The sequence below is a fragment of the Astatotilapia calliptera genome, chromosome 8, assembly GCF_964374335.1.
Source record: "Astatotilapia calliptera chromosome 8, fAstCal68.1, whole genome shotgun sequence".
In the NCBI taxonomy this organism is placed as follows: Eukaryota; Metazoa; Chordata; class Actinopteri; order Cichliformes; family Cichlidae; genus Astatotilapia; species Astatotilapia calliptera.
This window is the reverse complement of record NC_137429.1, coordinates 13411155-13432089: the sequence shown is the minus strand read 5'-3', so window position 1 is coordinate 13432089 and position 20935 is coordinate 13411155. Positions and strand designations below refer to the sequence as shown.

At 40.4% G+C, this 20935-nt stretch overlaps 1 protein-coding gene across 1 annotated transcript in view; it reads right to left on the bottom strand.

Moving 5' to 3' along the window:
* Positions 1 to 4685: 4685 nt before the first annotated feature.
* Positions 4686 to 20935, bottom strand: part of LOC113028436 (rho-related GTP-binding protein RhoN-like) — a 33887-nt gene continuing 17637 nt past the window's right edge. The window contains exons 3-5 of the mRNA XM_026178695.2: positions 14939 to 15048; positions 10677 to 10811; positions 4686 to 5747 (exon numbers count right to left, since the gene is read on the bottom strand). Coding sequence (XP_026034480.1) covers positions 5493 to 5747; positions 10677 to 10811; positions 14939 to 15048 — 500 coding nt within the window. The 3' untranslated portion in view covers positions 4686 to 5492. The remainder of the gene's footprint in view (positions 5748 to 10676; positions 10812 to 14938; positions 15049 to 20935) is intronic.

The window sequence follows — 20935 nt, the reverse complement described above, 5'->3', positions numbered from 1 at the left end:
TGTTACTCAGAGCCGGAGATGCAAAGATGCAGCCTTTCGGCTCGTGGACACGGGGCACATATATTTTTAATCTGCTCAATTTTACATACTGTTTAAATGACTCCTGCATTTTTAATGAATCCCGCTGACACGACAGCCATTACCCCAGTGTTGTTATTGCGTTGCCTTATATTAGGTAGCCGATGCTTGTTGCCAGCCTTGTGGTCTCAAAAGCAGAGATTTGAGTAAAACTGAACTTATAACAGAGCAGCCCTGTCGGCCACATCCCACCCTCGGAGCATTAGGGTGCAGTTTTATGGCTACTGACACTGTGCAGGCAGGAAGGACATTAAAGATGCAAAAGGGTTGAGCCTCGGTGGTCAGTGATCAGCGCTACTTTATAGCAGAATTAAAATGAAAAATGGACCCCCTGCAGAGTGTGTTTGTATCAAGATAATGGTGCATATAATAATAAAGCAGGAGAAGCAATTCACCCGACCAGTTTCCCGTCTCGCTCAAAAGTGTACGAAAAAACTTTCCCATGAAACCATAATGGATTTTACATGTCACAGTTTTCATAACTGTATAAAAACATTTTTATTTTATATGTGGCTAATTTACTCCACAAGGGACTTGTGTAATGCAAGCCGTCTCGAAACCTAGAGGCTGTTGGTAGAGTTCATTTTTACCTCAGTGTAACACTTTCAGTTGATAAATGCCTTTTGATTAGGCGGTTAGATTGGAAACAGCAGGCCTCTGAATACGGAGGACTGAGAACCACTTGTCTAATTGTAATCATCCTCCTACCTGAGAGCTGTAATTCAATCACGCTGACGCCAGAACCCCTAAACATAATTGAGAAAGTTACTTTTTATCTTGCGTGCAACAGGGCGGGTGCCTACCAACTCAGCCGTCACTAGAACAACAGGCTAAAAGAGAATTTTCTCCTTCGGGAAGAAGACATAAATGAATAATTTCTGTCATTCTGAAGATGATTCTGCACATTTCATGCATGAGCTACAGGTTTGTAAAGCATGAGCTTCTCATATACAGACTTTAACCACTGGGACTCTGTTTTATTGAATGTGCTCTTTCATCAAAAACAGTGCATGCAGTGGTGGGATACACATTTAGGTCTCATAAGCAGGCCACTCTTGTTCTGTTATCACACAGCTTCCATTTGCATCGCCTTAGATTAGAAGAAAATGCTGCTTTTTGTCCTTTTCCATTCAGGTTGTTGTGCAGAACAGATGCTTGCTTAGCTGATATTTTCACCCGAGTCAGGAATCTTTAGCCAGGTTAGCAGCGTGGTTTCCCAGAGGATAAAGCATGCTGACTTTAGTGATCTCATGACTTTTTCTGTTTTGTCTAGTGCAAAAAGAGCTATTTTTTTATTTCTATTTTTTAGTAAAATATCAAAGAGTGTTTAGCAGCAACTTGGATGTAAGCCAAAGCATTACACAAATTAAAATCTTCAGCTGATAATGGTCTTACATAAAACCACTGACAGAGGAGATAGAGGAGTTCTGACATCCGGAGGGATCTTGAAGTAGAGCCATTCCTCTTTTTTTGGAAAAAAAGGAGCAGCATGAGGTGATTCGGACATCTTGTTCAGATGCTTCCTGTGCTCCTCCCTTTGGAGCCTTTCTGGGCAGCATCAAAGGGGAGGAGACCCCAAGGCACACCCAAAACCCTCTGGAGAGATTTTGTATTTTGTCTGGCCTGTAAATGCCTCGAGATTCCCCAGGAGGAACTGGAAAGTATGTCCAGGAAGTAGTGTTACACCAAAAGGATTTAAAGGAACAAGGTGTTTAAAAATAATGAGTAGAAAATATTTATTCTTAAATCTAGGAAGTAAAAAAAAATCTGAAAAATAAATAGCCAAGTAAAGTACAAGATGGTTGAAAATTCGCTTAAGCATAGTAACAAAGTATTTGCATTTTGTTATTTCCCACCTCTGGGAATGTTACAGAGCCAGGTGAGGCTGCAAGGACAGGAGCGATGACTGTTTGCTAAATATGTTTACTCACTTCAGCCGAGAGGTTGGAGAGCCTATTACGTGACGTCGTTCACATTGAGTGCAGCATCAAAGAAACAGCAGCAAAGGCTGACACAGTGCCTGGGGCTGCAGGCGGCTCTAACCGGCCAGTTTGGTCTCTTAACTTGATTTTACTGATCCTTGAGGGGTGCTTTCGCTGGTGTAGTCGAAATTATAATCTAATTAGTTCCTGTTTACTCATGGTCCTTCTATTATAAAAGAAACTACTCGCTTTTTATGCTATTATTCTAACAAGCCTTCTATCCGAGTCTCGGTCACAGCGGCAGCACTAACCAGACGCCGCTAACTCTTCTGCAAGGACACTGAAGCATTCCCAAGCCAGTCAAGAGACATAATCTTCCCAGCATGTCCTGAGATTGCCTCAGGGTCTTCTCCTGGTATGCTCATACACATCACCTGTGAGATGTCCAGGAGGAAATCGAATCAGATTACTAGAATCACCGTAATTGGGCCCTTTTTAATTTGGAGGAGCAGCATATTCAGCTCTCTTCACCACACAAAAGCTGGTAAAGCATCAATATCATTGCAGGTACTGCTCCAACCTCCCCTCACTCATGAATAGGACTTCAAGATGTTTGAACTCCAACATGTGATGGTGAGCTCCTCACTAACCTGGAGAAAGAGCTCCACCCTTTTCAGGCTGAAACCCATGGCCTCATTTTTGGAAGTGCTAATTCTGCTGTCAGCCACTTTGCACTCCCAGCATGAGCTGATCAGCATTTGCTGAAGCCAGCAAGCTTTCATCCTCCACACAAAGCAAAGAAGTAATACAGAGGCCACCAAACTGGGAACTCAATGCTGCCTTTGCTATCCCTAGAAAATCTGTCCATATAAGTTATGTAAAGAGTCAGTGATAAAGGGCAGCCCCGGCAGAGTCCAGCCGCCACAGGACAATACTGCATGAAACTACTACACCTATACCAGTATTGTAACTATATTTACATATGTACTCTATTTAGAATTACATCGTATTAGTGAGAATCATTATACAAGAGTTTACTGAGCAGATTTTCTTCTCTCCGTTCGTTGGTGTGGACATCATCTCCCCCCGACAGGGTGTTTGCACCGGCCTGGCCTCTAGCGTGTGGAGTGACCTAACGCTCCCTGCGTGGCAACATGGCAGTGATGCCGCAAAATGTCACTTTGCTGTACTCGCACAGGCAGAGAGTTGCTGTGGGGCCTTATCCATGGTGGCAGGAAACAAAATGGAACAAAAGTAACAGTTAAAGGTCAGACTACAAGGCTCATAAAAGCAGCAAAACCAACTGCATTATTTTTTTTCTTTACGTTCAGGAAATACAGTGTATTCATGTTACATATATATTTCAACTTTTTGTATAAGTGTGTGCAAAATAGCCACTGAATTTCAGACTAATGTAGGTTTCTAATAGCTGCTGCCATTAAGGAGTCAGCAATTAGACTACTGATATTTTATTTAGTGTACAAACACCAAGGTTTTCATTATTAATGCCTCTTTTAGTCAAGACCTTTTTAAAACCACTCCAGTAACTGTTTCAAATCAAACTTGTTTGAGAAAACATTCGGGTTACACTTTAAATTCATGTTATACTGTGTGGTTATTCACTGATCTGCACTCACAAGTCACAAACATGGACAAACATTGATGAGACCATGTTTTTTCTTTATACCTTGGAGTGAGAAGGTGACTTTTATCTAAATGTGGAGGTCAGAGCCATTGTTTTACCATGACTTAACAATATGCAATTGGAAATGTGAGTAGTCCGTTTCTGTTCTGTTTGCTCTGCAAACTGCATGATTGGTCCACTAGTTTGATCCAGACTGCAATATCTCACAAGTACCTTTCGGTAGCATGCTGGGACCCGGAGAGGAGGTAGTAGAAAGTAACAGAGCACGCAGCAGACTGGTTAGGAGACACCGCAGTGAAAAAGGATCACAAGGAGCGTTTGAGTTGCACGTGTGTGATGAAAGTGTGCGAAGCGCTGGGACAACCCACGACCGAGTTGCCCACACCATTTGAACGGTTACCCAAGAAACTTCCTGCTGACATCAAATTGTCATAGGTGGTCTTTCTGTAGATGAGCAGCACTACTGTACAGCTGTGGCTCAGGTGGCAGAGGTTCATCTACCATTTGGAAAGTCCACATGCCGAAGTATCCTTGAACCCAGAGTTGCCCCCGATAGAGTGCGAGTGCATGTAAGCATAAATAAAAGAATGAATCTATTTGTGATTGTGTGGGAATGAGACCTGCAGTAGAAAGAGCTTTGAATTCTTAACAGAGTCGAAAGGCGCCAGTCCATTTACATGACAGGTCACCGACATACAGGTGAGTCAGCATGTTCACATTTAACTGAAAGCACTGCTGTGCTGAAGTACTGCTTCACAGAGCTGCTGCCACGATCACAGACCCATGATTACAGAAATGTAGGATTTGCAGGTTTTGTGGGTCTGCGCTGCTCCGAAGCATTGTGTGTACTTTTTGTCTCATTTATTATTTTTCACCTTTTTCAAATTTAAAGCCACATCTTTGCAGGCAGAATGATTTTTTATTTTTCAGAGAGATATTTTCTTGTCTGGGCAAGAAAATGTCTTGAAACTGAGGTGCAGTTTCTTAGCTTTGACAAGCATCCAGCAGATGAATATGTCACATTAAAGATCTTCCAACACTTAGCAGAGACGATTTTTTTTTATTTCATTATCACATGTACAACATAATATTCATCTCAACGCCCTCTGTGACGTTCCTTTCCAGTGTTGATTATTTGAACAACAGTAATTACACAGCACAACAATATTATGTGGTGAGTGATTATTTCGTTTTTCAATATTAAAAGCACTTGTGGTTTAAGAAAATTAGTGTCATCTCAGCCCACGAGTCCAGATTTTCATTTTTAATTTGTTATGCACAGCGGGGAGAGCAGAGTTCATTCCCTGACATTTACAGACTTCTCAGAGCGCTTTGCGTGCATCGTATTGTGCTTCATTTGCTTAAACACTTGAAGACAGAGGAGCATTTCAAAACAGGAAACAACAATAATAGAGGTCAACACCAGCACAGTTACCGCTGCTTCCTGCAAGACAATCTTTCAAATATATATTTTTTTCCTTTTCATCTCCCTATGCACTATTTTGTGTCTTGTTTTTAATTTATCTGTTTTTTTGTCCACTTGTTCAGGTACAAGCGTTAAAGAAATTTGCTTTTGCCGCTACGATGTCCTCCCCTGATGAGCGCACAGCCACAAAGAAAAGTAAAAAGCAGAGTTTTGCTAAAAATGGACAAACAACCCTTCAAAGACCTCCTCAGGATAGCATCCGTTCTCGCTTTTATCACATCGTCCTTTATGCAGTGCAAAGAATCTGACAACAATTCACCAATAAGTTAAGTTCATGTGTGGCATGCTCCGTCAGCACACACACACACACACACACACACCCACACACACACACAGATCAGGCAGCAGGTAGGTTCTGGTCCTACATGAGCACACAGCTTTTGGCTCGGTCCTTTCTAATGGCAGGCGGACGCTCGTGAATCTCAGTCCGAGGTGGCTGCTGGGAAACCCGCTTGAGGCCGTGGCGTGATCCGGCGTGTTTGAGCTGAGGCCGATGAATGTTGGACACAGATGCCAGGGTGGTGACGTGAAATACATCGCGGACGCTGTTCTCCGAATACTTTGAGGTGCACTCTGCATAGGCCACGGCGCCAATCTGCCTCGCCAAAGTGGTTCCCTAAAAGCACAGAATGTGAGTTAGTCAGGATTAAAAATGAAAAGCCAAGACTTAAAATTGATGTTTTGACCACTTGAACACTGCAAAACAAGATGTAAACACACAACTGATATATTATTACTTCTTAATGAGCTGTAATGTTACCACATTTTAGGTTCCATCTAATATTCAGCCTCCTTCTCGTTTGATTTTCGTCTCTAGAGGGAAATCCGTGGCTATTGCAGCTTTATGTTACAGCGCCTTCAATAGTTAGTTCCTAGCTCTCTATCTGCCTTTAAAAAAATTTAGTTGTTTTTTTTTCACTGAAAACATTTTCTGCCTCCTGCTGCTTTTCCAAAAAAGGTTCATAAGAGTGCTAAAAGCTAAACGAAGCTGTGGGTCAGAAAACCAGAACAATGAGTTAATAGTATAACACTTCACCCTGCAGAGGCGAGCTGTAGCCGGCTAATCATTCTTACTGGGTTCGTGTCTGAGTGGCTCCAATCTGAGTGCAGTCACACACGCAACTAGTATTTACTACATATGGCTGACACTATTACACCATCACAAGGAATAACACAGCAATTGCTTCATATCACTTTTTCTAGTAAATAAAACTAAGATGAGGTTTTAGTTTTAATCTAGAATCCTTTTGAGTCTTTTAAGTCTGCATCTCTGTTAATACGTCTCTGTTAGCTTTATTCTGGTAGGCTTTTGCAGGTTGTGTCTTGTATTTAGTTTTACTTCCTTTATTACTTTCAGCTGTCTTTTTACCCAGTGTGTCCACTCAACCCAGTTACCTTCTGTATCTATTTAAAGCCTCATTTTGACCAAGTACCTTGTTGTGCCATACTGTGTTCTAGCTTTGTTTGTGCCTTGTGTGTTTCCTTGCAGTGTTATCTTGTGTTTATTTTATAAAGGCTTGCTTTTTGTGTTTACGGCCTCCTGCCTACGAGCATGTCGTTTGGCCCCATCTGCATGCATTTCATCATAACATTTCAATGTGAGACACACAGTTTGGAAATAGTATAAAATAAACCTATGGATATATGCAAAGCAGGTTGGCAAGTACCGTTTTATGATTTGTCATTTTGGCTGTTTTCACTCATTCTGCATTTACTTAATGTCAGTCAGTCACAGCAGAGGGAAAATAGCACGGTGGTTTCCGGATGATTGTACTGATTTTTTTTTTCCACCTCACACTTTGAGACCGAGTGCTGATTTTTCAGAATCCCACAGCCTCAAACTGCGGGAGACCACAGTCACCAAACAACTGCAGTTCCACTTGGACTGACTGCAGTCATTCTCCGACAGATTGGCAAATATTTGCAAATAACTGCCATCTAATTTATAATATATGTGTCTCTTTGATAATTGGGGCTCGATTAAACTGGCTGCCAACTGGTTGTATTGTGGTTATATTCCTTTATAACAGCAATGTCGCTGAGCACTTATGGCACTTTACAGTTAAATCACCATCCTGCATGAACTACATCAGGATTGAATTTTTTAAAGCAGATTGAATTGTGTCAAGTTGCAGACTGATAGCAGACTGAATCAGTCTTGTTGGAGTTTTTCTGTCACCTTAATGCACTAAAGACTGCAAGTGTTTGTTGATGTTATTCCCATCTTCTTAAGAAACCATCTTAAAGGCAACAGCTGCAGTAATTTTGTTCGTGCTGCCATTTCCAACCACTCTTTGTCCCAGTGTGACTCTAACACTAAGCATTTTTATTTACGCCCTTCAAACCTGAACATGCACAGATGCTACCAGGCAGACATATATGCCAGACATATTAAACAGACCCACCAATAAACAGGCTTTACCCTTTAAGCTCCCCAAGAGCAACATTTTTTAAATTGTCCTGAGAATTCACAACGAGCGAGTGTGCATCATGTGACTACCGCGCGCAATCTCAACTCAATCACCATCCCTCACCTAAACCGAATTGAGTTTTTTGAGTACTGCATAAAGATCTGACCTTAACAGTGGCCTGCTGTGTTCACATGCATCTCAACTTCATTCTCGAAATATCATACAGAGTTCCCGTGGGACAATGGCTTGAGAGAAGAATAGTTTGAAAGCATGTTCTAAGGTTTGGTGCACACGCTTCAAGGCAAAAAACAGCCTTCACAATACATCCAGTCACTTCTTTCTGTTACTATAAAAATGCCGTGTAGTGTAGCTTTGAAATACAGCTTAGTTTATGTTTGTTTGTCATCCAAAAGCAACTGACTCACCTAAAGAGCTGCTGAGAGCTAGTACTTAGAGCTAAAAACATACAAAACCTTGTGTGTGGATGAGAGATGGGTCATGTAGTGGAAACTATGCTTTATTTTATTTATTTATTCTTAGATGTCCTTAAACCACATTGAACCACTAGAATTCTGTGGAAAGCCTTGTGTAACCCAATGAAATAAAATAAAGCACAACATTTTTAAAAGCCACTCATTACTCTGAGTGCAGACACAGTGGACATTTTTAAAAGTATTCTCTAAATATTTGTTATTGTAAGCAATTGTCACATGCTGCTAGACGATCCCTTCCCTGCTTCTGTGGATGGCAGAACACTGCACTTGGTCGTGTGCACTAACACCTCCCTCTTAATAAAAGCCTGCAACCTCTGAGGTCTGATAGCTGATTGCTAGCCAGGGCATACGGAGAATATCCCCCACACTATGAAATATTCAAAGCCTTTCTTTGCAGTTGCAAAAACTTTATTCCCTCGAAGGTTTAGCCCCATTTCACATCTGGACAGCTTCGGCTTCATATGTAGTACTATTTTGCTCACCTGTTTTCCAGCAGTGCTTTCTAGTGATTTAGGTAGCAAAACAAAACATTTTCATTCTGTCATCCTGAGTTTGAGTCACATTATTTCTTTATTTTTTGATCATGCAATTTCCTTGGAAAATGTACAACAAATGAAAGCGTAGGTGTTCAGCCTTCGGTGCTACTGATGCACCATATTGAAGCAGCATCTAGCTGCCATATGGGGCGACATTACTTCTGCTCGTGTGAAAAATATTAAAGGTTCGAGCTGTATTATTTTTGTAATACTGGAAACGCTCCAGCACTTCAAGTGTTTATTTTGACGCCCTTAAGCCAATTACAGCAACAGTGACACAGTTGGTTTGCGGTTTGTTCTGCTGACTGCGCTCTCCCCTGGGGTTCGCATCAGTTGGTCAAGTGGGTGAAACGTAAAGTTCCCGGCTTGTTTCAGTCTGTTTACAGTGCAGCTCTTTAAATAGGGTCCACTAAGAAACCGCACTTTCAAGAATTACTTAGGCAATCAAAAACCTGTCCCCAACCACATTTTTATCCGTTGTTTCACTCTAGAAGTCTTCAGCACAGATATAAAATCAGCAACATTAAGGACCATCATAAGACCTTTAATTATAGGGCCATATCAAATGTAATGTTTATTACAACCAATAAATATGGATTAACAATACTTGATCCATCCCTTCATCCTTTTTATACTGCTTATCCAGGTCTGGGCCCTGGCTTCAGACTAATCTCGGCTCACTGTACCATCATCCTCTAGGTCTGCACTAGAGTCCCCTCCCAAGTCAGACCCAGAGACCCAGGGACATGCATGAAACACTTCATCTGTGTGGGATTGTGGAAGAAAGCTTAAATGAGAGCACCAATCCTGACAGTGAACCTGGACACCCTGCAGATGAAGCTCTTTCTGCCCCTTGCGTTTTATTCCTTCAGCCACTAGAAACGGCTCAGGGCCATAGCAATAAGGGCAGGAACATAAAATAAATGGTAAATGAATTGCTTCAATCACAAAAATCACTAATTTGTAGCAGTGGATGGGGCTTGCATGCCCAACTCAGCCCATGAGCAATATTGTCTGGGGCAACGTGCCTCTAACAGGTTCTCCTGAGGCAAATGGCATCTGGTTGAGGGGCTGTTGTCCAAACAAAACCCCTCAAAACCCAAAACATCAGAACGTCCTATAGTGAGTGTCTAAAGGCAAGCAACAGATGGCTGGGCTACATTGGATTGCCCTCTTGAGTGCCCACCACTTGAGTCCAGTGTTTTGTGCAGCAGGCATCACTTGGAGGCCTTTGAAAACCAATCCTCAGTTGGCGTACAAGCACATTACTCAGCCTTTGTTTTTTCACTGTTATCTGGTTGCTATGCTATTAACACTAAAAAATGATTACGTATGGATGTAAATAATTCAATATATATGTATTAAAAGACATGTTAAATGACCTGCATAGCTGCAGTAACGTCTTAAAAAAAATATGTTGATGTTTCGGTCCAATAAGAAGCCTCTATGAATTTTGAGCCAAAGCAAAATATATATAACAAGAAACGAATCTGAGGTTGTGATGAACCAATTTTGATGTCATTATTGACAGGACAATACAGGTCGTTACCTTTGCTTTGTCAGAGATGTGGGAAAATATTAATTTGTTGACAAAAAGCTGCCAAGGAGAGCAAATTCACATTTACATGAAAATAAGCTATTAAAATTCATGCGTGCCGCTGCTCATTGCTCCAAGACACAAACAAAACAATCGTATTATCGCACATCCTGCTGTTTGTCTTCTTCTTCCTTCAGTTCCAGCTCCTTTATAGTCGTTGTGCTTTCACATTTGTGGAAGTTATGATCTGACGCAAGTCTCATTCTTCAAATGCACTTTCAAAAATATTTGCCTGTGTGCACAAGGGAGGAAAGTAATAGGTGCCTTTGTCTGTGCTGATACCATATAATTTCTACTACAGGCGAATAAATGTCACTGCAGCTGAAAACCGCAATGAACTGTGCATTTGAAACTATACGTCATGCATATTCTTAAAGTTATAATTTTCTTAAAAACCAACTGCTCACGGGCAGCATTTCTGCAGCACTGTCGGGGTACAGAAAAAGGCAAGCAGCTAATTTCCATTCAAATTTTAGAGGCGAGCGGTGCTTTCTGTGAACTCCTCACCTGCTCATGTGTGACAGGAATGAGTCTGTGTTTGGAAAGCTCTCTCATGACGCTGAGGTCCGTCCTCATGTCCAACTTGCAGCCGACAAGCACCACTTTGGCATTGGGGCAGAACTCCTGTGTTTCACCTTGCCACTGTGCATCAGAGAGACAAACATATATCAGTGTACATGACCTCTATTATGCTACAGTACGAGAGTATTCTGAGTACTTGAGCACTATGTTCATAGTTGCATCTCATTTGAAAACCTTGGACATTAACGTCTTACTAATATGCTCTTCTGGGAAGCCTTTCATAAGATTTTAGGACCTGGTTGAAGCGAACGCACTGTTGATGTCGGTAAATACGGTTTGGAAATAAGGCTGGGTGGATTTTAGGTAAGATTTGTTTGCAGGCTTGTCAAGTCCTTTCTCTCTGAACTGGAGAAAAGGAGGAAAAAAAATCTTCCTCAAACTATTTCCAAAGCACATTTTTCTCTAAATTACCATTTTTAAATTGTAGCTTTAAGAGCTCCATAATTGGAATGAAGGCGCCTAGTTCACAGCTTAAAAAATGCCCGTGTATGCAGACATGTGGGAACAGTCTACAATTATTAAAATGCTCATAAATGAGGTGCTGAATTGAGATTTATTTGACTTGGGAGCAGTTCCTTTCCATCAGGTCATAAATTCTTATCTCCTGCCTTGAGAGGGCCTTAATCCCATCTGCAAATCTGCTGTCCAGCAGTTTAACTTCTCACCGTGCTGCAGTGATATTCAGTTAGTTTATCTGTGTAGTCTCTTTGCAGATTAACAGACTGCAGATTAATGGCATTCAAAATGTGGAACTGACAGGCTGGTCATATAAAAACTGTAAAAGAAACACTAAAATCTAAAATAATAATAATAAAATGAATTTCTAAAAAATAACTTAATAATATTCACAAACTATCTCAATTAGTTTGCTCATCATTTTAATTGAATTTTAATGTGTTTTTTTAATATGTGTGTTCTTCTTGCCTGTGTTTAATTGCGTGATTTTTGTAACTATGAGATACTTGCTGCTGCCTATCTTGGCCAGGTCTCCCTTGAAAAAGAGGTTTTTAATCTCAGTGGGATCTTCCTGGTTAAAGAAATGTTAAATAAAAATAAAATAAAATAAAGATGTTACCGATATCATTCCTCTGTGTTCTAATGTACCAAATAAAAGAAATCAAAAAGAGCAAATATGATACCTGTTATACTCATGTACAGCCAATCACTGCAATGATTTTACAACACAAAACGAATAACATAGAAAACAACTTATTCTATTCCGGGTTATTTACCTGATACCTTTCTTCATATTTGATGGAAAGTACAAATATTTGTCAGTTTTAAGATTCTGGTTCTGACTTTTAGAGCTCTTCATGGAAAAGCACCAGCTCGTACCATTTATTTGGAATTCTAGGATTTTTGGTATGACCAAATAATATTTTGAGGATTATATGTATTCTCTGTTCTTCTTGAAGGACATTCAAAGCTCTTCAAAGCCAACACAGGGGCCATAGACACTTGATATTTACCTCCTCTGTACATATTGACAACCAAATATTTCAAAGTTGGATTCATCATGGCATAAGGCCTGATGCCACTGACTTTCAGTCAAGTGTAATGTGGCATACCTCTAACTTTCTAAGTTTCCCTTCCTTAATAATAGCTTCTTGACAGCCACACTTCCTCTGAGACCATTTCTGATGGGGCTTCAGTGACCAGTAGATGTAGAAGCATCTCTCATGTCATACTGCAACATGCCACGTTTTTGGCTAATAGCTCTTTGGGAAACAACTTGTTGGTGCAAATATGTTATTTTATGCCTGTTTTGTTTATTCAATGAAGGAAACGGGAACAAATTATGTGTTTTTGTGACAGGCCACTAGTAAAGTGCCTAAAGATATAATTTAAAATTGGTTCTTTGCTTTTCTGCGGTATGTAGATATAACACTGTGGTTCATCCTTTGAGTTTTTATAGCTTTAAAAAAAATCCTCTGAAAAAGTTTTGTTACACAGCCTGAACTGAAAATGAATTAAAAAGCAGGCAAAGTAAAAAAAAACAAAACTTTGCAAGTCCAGAGAACTACAACTCACGATCACTTAAAAAATTCCAAGAAAGTTTGGCTCACTGGAAGTAAAATATTAAGACTTTATAACGCTACATCATCAAAAATGTGTAAATCTTGAAGTTGAAGGCTGGAGCAACACCCACACAATCACCAGTATTTTCTGGCTTACTGTACCATTAAAATGAAACACTGGCACTGTTGTTCACTGCTCTGAAACTGGAATTTATATCACTCCATGTCTTAAATTTTCCATCGTGTATTTGAAAACTGCAATCAACAAATCAAAGGATAGAAGAGGGGGGAAAAAAGGGAAATGCTCATGGACATAAATGCTGTATAAAGACCGAGACAGACAATTCTCATTGCAGGCCAAAATATGACTCAAGCTATTAAACTCTCTCTATCGCTCTCTTTCTCTTCGAGACTCCTTTCATTATCTCCTCACACCATGGCAGAGGCGACTGCTTTGAGCACTGTTGCTCCATTTGTTCTCCCTTACAAAGAGATCTTTTCTCCTGGATGCCTGCGTCGCTGCTGTTACGGGCTCTAGCGCGCCGTTGTGCAGAGTGAGCTGTTGCCTTTCAATAGGACCCTGTGCCAAACCGCATGCAACTGGTGAACAGCAGCAATTTAGATGAGTCACAAAGGGCCCATGGGAAGAGCGGCTTATTGTCTGTGTTAATGTTAAGAATTGGTAAGCAGCACAAAGAGGCAGAATGCGAGCTGTTGGAGCCGAGGCGCTGGTTTATCAAAAAAGAAAAACGGAGGTTGTTGTTTTTACTTTCCTCACTTTCTCACTGTGTGCAAACCAAGAACGTGCACATACCACAGCAGTCAGGTAGAGGTGAACCCATTATGCTCATTTTTGCCTGTTTGATCCACGGTTCAAATTAATTATCTCTTCATCATGTCTTATAGTGGACCTAGGTGCATCTGAGTTCATGCGTTTTCTAACACAAGCTGTTTTAGCTACGTTCTCTTAAGCCAACTTTTTTTTTTGTTGGAGCTTCTGTGCTCACAGATGGAACTGTGTGCCTCAGATAGAAGAAGTATTAAAAAAAACAATTTCTTCACCATCAATAAAGCAGGAAAAATGAATCCCCTGAAAGCCGGAATCCTCTTAAAACATGAGAAAAAGGGTTTAATTGATTCTGTTTGGAAGACACATTCCTCTCGTCCGTGCCATTATTTATAATGACTTCATCAATACCAGACGAAAACGCATATCTGCCAATGCCGAGCGAATTCTCACGTCTACAGGGGGTCCACTTGAGAACCAAATTCAACTTTGACCTTATCAAATGACCTTAGTAATCGCGGTGAATGTGCCGGTCTTACAATGCATGCACGGGATGCCAAAGTGACATGTCGAGCGGTCACTCTATCCAAAGTTTAGAAACAAAGCTTATCCTTTGCTACGATCTCATGCACCTAATTCAACTTTTTATGGCAATCTGCCGCCATGTCTTGTTTCTCTGCAGTTTGCTTTGCTTTAAATGTATTTTCCATTTGCAAGCTTTAAGTCTCAAATAAGTGCACAGCACTTTTTGTTCTGACATCTCTGAGAACCTTCCGCCTAAGCAATTTTTGCAACCTCTAATTTTCCTTTTACAACGACTATTCTCTCAAAGTAATGCTCTGCTACATGAACACTACTTGAGTCTTTATCGCTTCCCCCTTTTCCCTTCTGTACCATTTGTTCGTGCTATCTATCTTTTTTTCTTCCAGAATCTCACTTCATTCCCAATATCCTCATTAATCTCTGTATCTCATGTGTTGGCTTGTCCGCGTATGCCTCTCACAAAGCATTATCCAACCTTAAATGTTATCCCAGTCTCCACCTCTACAGCTGGCAATGTTTTCTCATCGTTTCCTTTTTATTCCCCTATCGTAGATTGACGGATCAGGTTATCAGTGAACGAACACATGGTGGCCTTAACTTGAACACAGACGTGATGGTGAAAGCTGGAAGCTGTATATCTCTGATGACGTAGATCTAGTCACTCTATAGAGGAATCGATTTCCAGTATAAAGAGAAGAGATGACTTCTTCAACCTGCATATTTAATGTGAGTATTGTAATGAGATGGCTGCTTTACCTACACTGCCCTAATTAGAGACAAAATGCACTTAAAATTAAAAAAAGAGGACACATTCACACATCTAACAACGTGACACTGACCTTTTTCAGTACGCTGTCCAGTGTCTCCGGTCGACTGATGTCAAAACAGATGAGCACAGCATCTGAGTCAGGATAAGCTAACGGCCGCACATTGTCATAGTAAGCTGAACCTGCAGGGAGAAAATACACAGACATGAACGGCACTTCCAGATGGATTATATGTAATTTAGTTACTTTCCAAAGAGTTTACTTTTTTTTTATCATCACAAGGAGAGTCATTATGGAGCACATTTAGTGGTAATCACTGTGATTAAATGTAATTACCATGAGCTTACCCACTCTGCAGATGACTACAAGTGGGTGTGATTCATTGCTTTCGCAACACAGGGTCCTCGGGTCTGCCTCTGACCATCTTGAATAAGTCAAAGGGACCGACGTGTGACAGCGATATAATGAACGACTCGAACAAAGCGTCACCTGGTATGTTTTTATGGAGTGGCGTGCGTTTTTTTGTCGGGGGCCCAGACTGAACTGAGCGTTGTGACCTGGGCAAGGGGACACATTCCTATCCAGACAGAAAGGCACGGTCTCCCTCGCCGTCATTGTCTTCAGCACTCGGTGCCTTTGTCACCGTGCACAGAGCTTTGGCAACGTAACAAAAAAATGCATTGACAGAAAATTCCCACAGAACCCGACCGAATCCTCTGCAACACAACTGCCAAAGCACAGAAATCAATTTGGCTCGTTTGAAGTTATTTTTAAAAAAAGCCCAACTTTTAAATTGAAAAGTAATGAAGTTTGTGGGATTTAATTCATGTTACAAGTTTACAACTTTTACCCTGAATAATTAAACGTGTGTTATGACTCATTCTGTACTCAAATGACTGAAAAATATTGGCCTGTTAGCCAACTATACGCAGTCCTGGGAAAGAAATGTATTTCACTTATGAAGGTCAGTAGAACAAGACTAACCTACTATCAACCAATCAAATCAAACATTTATCAAGATTTTTTTTTAAATCTCAATCCAAAGTGCTAACCGATGCACCAATGTGCATGATCATGACTTCACTATTGAGCTACTGATCTTTAAGCACTAGACATGGTAAAAACTGTTGATTTCATTTAACAACCTGCCTCACATTGTTCTGTATTCTTACCTATATCACAGGCAACAACATCACACTGCAGTGGATTAGTGAAAGATTTAATATTACCCACCCAACACACACATATTACAAAAGGAATTAAAAAATAAGTCAGATATATGGAGGGCTGGAGCAGGCAGCTCGCAAGACAACTAAAGGATAATAACCAGACGACAGAAGACATCACAGGTAAAAGAATCCCTTTAAAAAAATATTTTTTAAAATAAACACCTGATGCCATTCCTGACATTACCCCCAACTGGATTTGTGTGTCCTTTAGTGGTCAAACTTTGGTGATCTTTTGCTTATCAGGCAAAAGTGTAAACCACCATGCTAGAAATGAAGATCCAAAGGTCTCTTCATGATCTAAGGCTGTGAGCATGCTCTTATTAGAAAAATGGTTCTTCTATGTACCTTGTGGCCAGATCCAGACGAGCTTTGAAGGCGATCATTAAAATCTGAAAATCAATTGTAGAAATGCACAGGAAGCCAGTGGAGCTAAGCCAGCGTAGGTAAGAAGTCTGTCTGCAGAAACCAGTAAGAAGCAGAGCTGCTGAATTCGGAACCAGCTGGAAACTGGAAAGTTGCTTCTCATTAATGCCAGAGAGTCAACGATCCAGTCTTGAGAAAATAAATGCTGGCAGTGAGTGCTGTTTGATTTAGTGCTATTAGAATACCTTAAACTCAAAGTGAGAAGAATTTTAAAAGTTTGGGGACCCTGTTTGAACTATTTGTAGCCTACCGTTGCTCATTATAAGTTTAGGTGAGCAGATGTGCTCTGTTTGTGGGTTGTTTATTGACAATTTTACAATGGATCTAACCTTTTACTTGTTAGAAATAAATCCTTGGGGCGGGGGCAGCCTCATGTTAGCTCACGGATTTTAGTAATTCAATTATAGGATTAAAATCTTATCATAATAGTTGATAAAACATAAAACTAAGACATTTCAAATTCTGATTACACAGCATCTTCACACCTGGAGGCACAGGACTGCAAAAAAAGGAAAAAAGTAGACACATTTACCCTCATTAGTGTTGCGCCGTCAGAATTTGGCCCCAAAGCAAAAATGTGTTCGCGCACGTGTGTTGCTGTGGTCAAAAATGTCAAACTAAAGGGCACAACCATTTTCTCCCCTGTCTCTTTGACTAATTCCTGCCCCCAGCTTTCACACATACCACACACACCCACTTTCCCCTTTTGTGCTTTAGCATTTTGCAGGTGCAGGATACGTCTTTAACGTCCACAGAAAATGAGGATGATTAATGGAAGCAGGGCTTAAGAAAGAGAGGGAGCATGGAAGTGCATCTGACAGTTGCCATAAACCATCGAACAACCTCCTCAGACTCCCTTCGCACGCGTACTAGCTGAGATGGCTGTTCTTTAGCTGCATCAGATGGCAGTCATAAAGTGCAAAAGTTTGAGTCTTTGTCTCTGCAGTTGGTCCTTTGCATTTTTACATATTTCTTATTTGATTATGACACCGTTTTCTCCTTTAGGTTTGTGTCAGTGGCAGAAATATAGGTCACAGAGAAAACTGTGAAGAGAAGCAAGAAAAACACAGGCATGCAAGTTCAAACTTTCTATATGAAATATTGCTCGCTCATTCTGGGCAGTAGGATGAGATGTTGTAAAAGAAGTCATTTGCAGAGATGCTCAGTAAGCAGTTCCTCTTACACCAGGTCTATATAGGCTACAACTATGCAGAGTAATGTGTTTTGTTCAGGTACCATCACTGAGACTCATGCCGACTTGCAAAATGCCAAAGGACGTACAATTCTGACTCCGAAGTAGTCGGGATGTTAATGAAAATAAAACAAAATGCAGTGATCCTCCTGCGAATCAGGGGTTCTCAAAGTTTGGACAAGCAAGTGCCAGTTTAGAGGGGGGGGGAAGTGTGTACTTAGAAATGTGTTCAAATGGTGGTGGTTTATGTTTTACACTTTTAACTGTTTTATTTACTTAAATCATAATCTAGGCATTTGTTTTTTAACACTGTAATATCAGTATTTCTTTATGTATATCATGTGCCTCTGAGGTTTCCTGTTAAAGTTTCTGTTTCTGTCTAGTTTTCTCATCAGAACTTAGCTTAATGTAGTTTTAATTTGCTTTTATTGGTCACTTTGCTGCTGCATTGCAAATTGTGAGCATCACATTAGAGCTAATATAGTTTTTTATTTTTATTTTATTTTGGCTTTTGACTTTTTGTTTTTGATTCAGTTTTTTTTCCAGGTGGTTCCCAGAGTGGATTTTCTTGTTTTAGTTTATTTTTTATTAGTTTACGTGTTTTTTATTATTATTATTATACGATTAAAATACATAACATTTTAAAAACAGTTAAATCACAGCCATGTAGATACCCAGAGCCTCAATAAACATGTCCTTCATCAGACAAAACCAAATAATTTCTTTTCACATCTAGTTTTAGTTTGTAGTTAGTTTAAATTAACTGCAATAACCTTGCATCGCATACTTGTTATAGCAGTCAGTCCTTTGTGATTCTTGATTAGGACTGTCATTTCTGCATTAAAACTTATAAAAACATCTTGTCCAGTTCTACAGATTTCATTAGCTTGTGCATTCGCATCATGCCAAATATTTCCAACAAATGTTCAAACTCACAGAAATCATTTTTGTCGGTGTAATGATCTGTTTCATTTCAGTCGCCTGGAGTCACATCCTGTCAGTTCAACTCTGTACAACAAAACTGAACACAGCTACACAAGTATTACATGCCGCCGGGCTTATCAAATCCTTATATTATTTTCTGGCTCTGATTTTTTTTAACAGCTGCAAAACCATTACAACAAATTCATAGACGCTAACCTTTTGCAAACCTGAAACGCATCCAACTTGCTTCTCTACTCCGTTTTCTACACCACGCTCTGACTCAGAGATAATAAAACTGTTGTGTTGCTGAAAATCTGTGAACGTTTTAATCTCCCATAGAAAGAAAATTGAATTGGAATTATTAAGCAAATCGAGAAAGATTGCTACTGGCATCATTAAAATCCTTTCAATCCATAGCAGTAGGATAAATTAATGGTAAGGCAGCAAAAAGCATGATATTTGTGGCTATTTCTTGTATATGAAATAACATAATGTGACGACATTTATTATGGCTGAACATTATATGCAGTTTAAATTTGGAAGCCTCAAATCATTCCTGAACCTTTTTTGCTTTGTGACCATGAAGAGACGTCCAATGTCTGCAATAATGTTTAGGTAGGCGGTACACATGGATGGCAGGACTTAAGGTTTCCAAACAGAACATTGTGCATAGCATCAGACTGCCTCCGCTGGCTTGCCTTCTTCCCATGTTTCTCAGGTAAGCGACTGACATGCACCCGGCCATCCATGTGTAAAAGAAAACAAGACTCATCACACCAGGCCACCATTTCCCGACCTTTTTCCATTGCTCCGTTGTGCAGTTCCGATGCTCACGTGTCCACTGTTGGCACTTTCTGCAGTGGACAGGGATCAGCATGGGCACCTATGTCTGGTCTGCAGCTATGCAGCCCCATGTGCAACAAACTGCAATAGACTCTGTATTCTGACACCTTTTTATCAGAACGAGCATGAACTTTTTGGATCGGAACGCCCTGATGCTAGTTCCCTTACTGTTCTTTCCTTTGTTGGAGATGGTCTGACCCACTTGTCTAACCATCACAATCTGGTCTTTCTCAGACCTGCACAAATCCTTCCACTTGCACATTTTACAGGCTTCCAACACATCAACTCCAACAACATAATGTTGACTTGCTCCCTAATATATCCCACTCACTAACAGGCGCCATGATGAAGAGATAATCAGTGTTATTCATATCACCTGTCAGTGTTATACCAGATTAAGGGAAATTTTTTTGCAGTTGCAACTTTTGCAGTTCGTCTGAAAAGATGGACTTGCGCTTTGGGATCTTTTAAACATCACTGGGCGGATTGCTGATCGCGCTGTCTGTCCCGTCCATGCTGACACACACACACACACACACACACACACACACACACACACACACACACACACACACACACACACAGACACACATGCAGACACTGGAAGCTTCAAGGTTCCATGAAGTCAGCTAATCCATGTTCAGCACTCGAGCAGAGGCTAATGTGTATTGATCTGAGCTTTTCTGACGCTCTCTGGGACTTGTAGTATGATGCCCCTCATGGGGAGTTTCCTGCTGTTGTAGCAAGATCAGTCCATCTGTCTCTGAGTAAAACCCTCTGATCAAACTCATAAAAGACACATGCGACGCCTCAGGGGTACTGCATGAATTTAGCAATCTCAAAGAAACGACGTTAGTGTCATTTAAGGCATTCAGAGTACACGGGCTTCAGCCATCATGCAGAACAAGATTTGGATGTTTAATTGCATTTACAGCTAAGAAGAGTTTGCAGATGTAGCTTGGACCCGAAATGTACTACCAGATGCACTTTCCACAAATGGAAAACTCTGGGATGTAAACAATCTACAGAAAATAAATGTCAGTATGTTTCAGATGTGTGGCTGATGTATAATGTTTGGTACAGTGATGCAAAGCAGTCTGGGAAACAGCAGCACCATGCTGTGACTCCACATGAGGTTTTCATGCTTTGATGTTTGGTGCTTACAAAAATCTGCATTTCCTTTTTTCCTCTTTGTTTGTAACTCATACGCATTTACTCTCCAAGCACTCGTGTAATTTTATGTAATCCACTTGTGTTCCACCTTTGGCTGTTCTCTCTGTTTCGAGATGTTTGTCCTTCTAAAAAATCTTCTGATGCTGCTTGAATTTTACATTTTAGGAAGGATTCTCAGTCAAACTCTACAAAACGCTTTGAAAAATCTGAGTGCACACAAGCTGCCATAGGGTCAAGTGGTCACTACACAGAGCTGTGAGACTATTTAAAACACGATTCTTTATT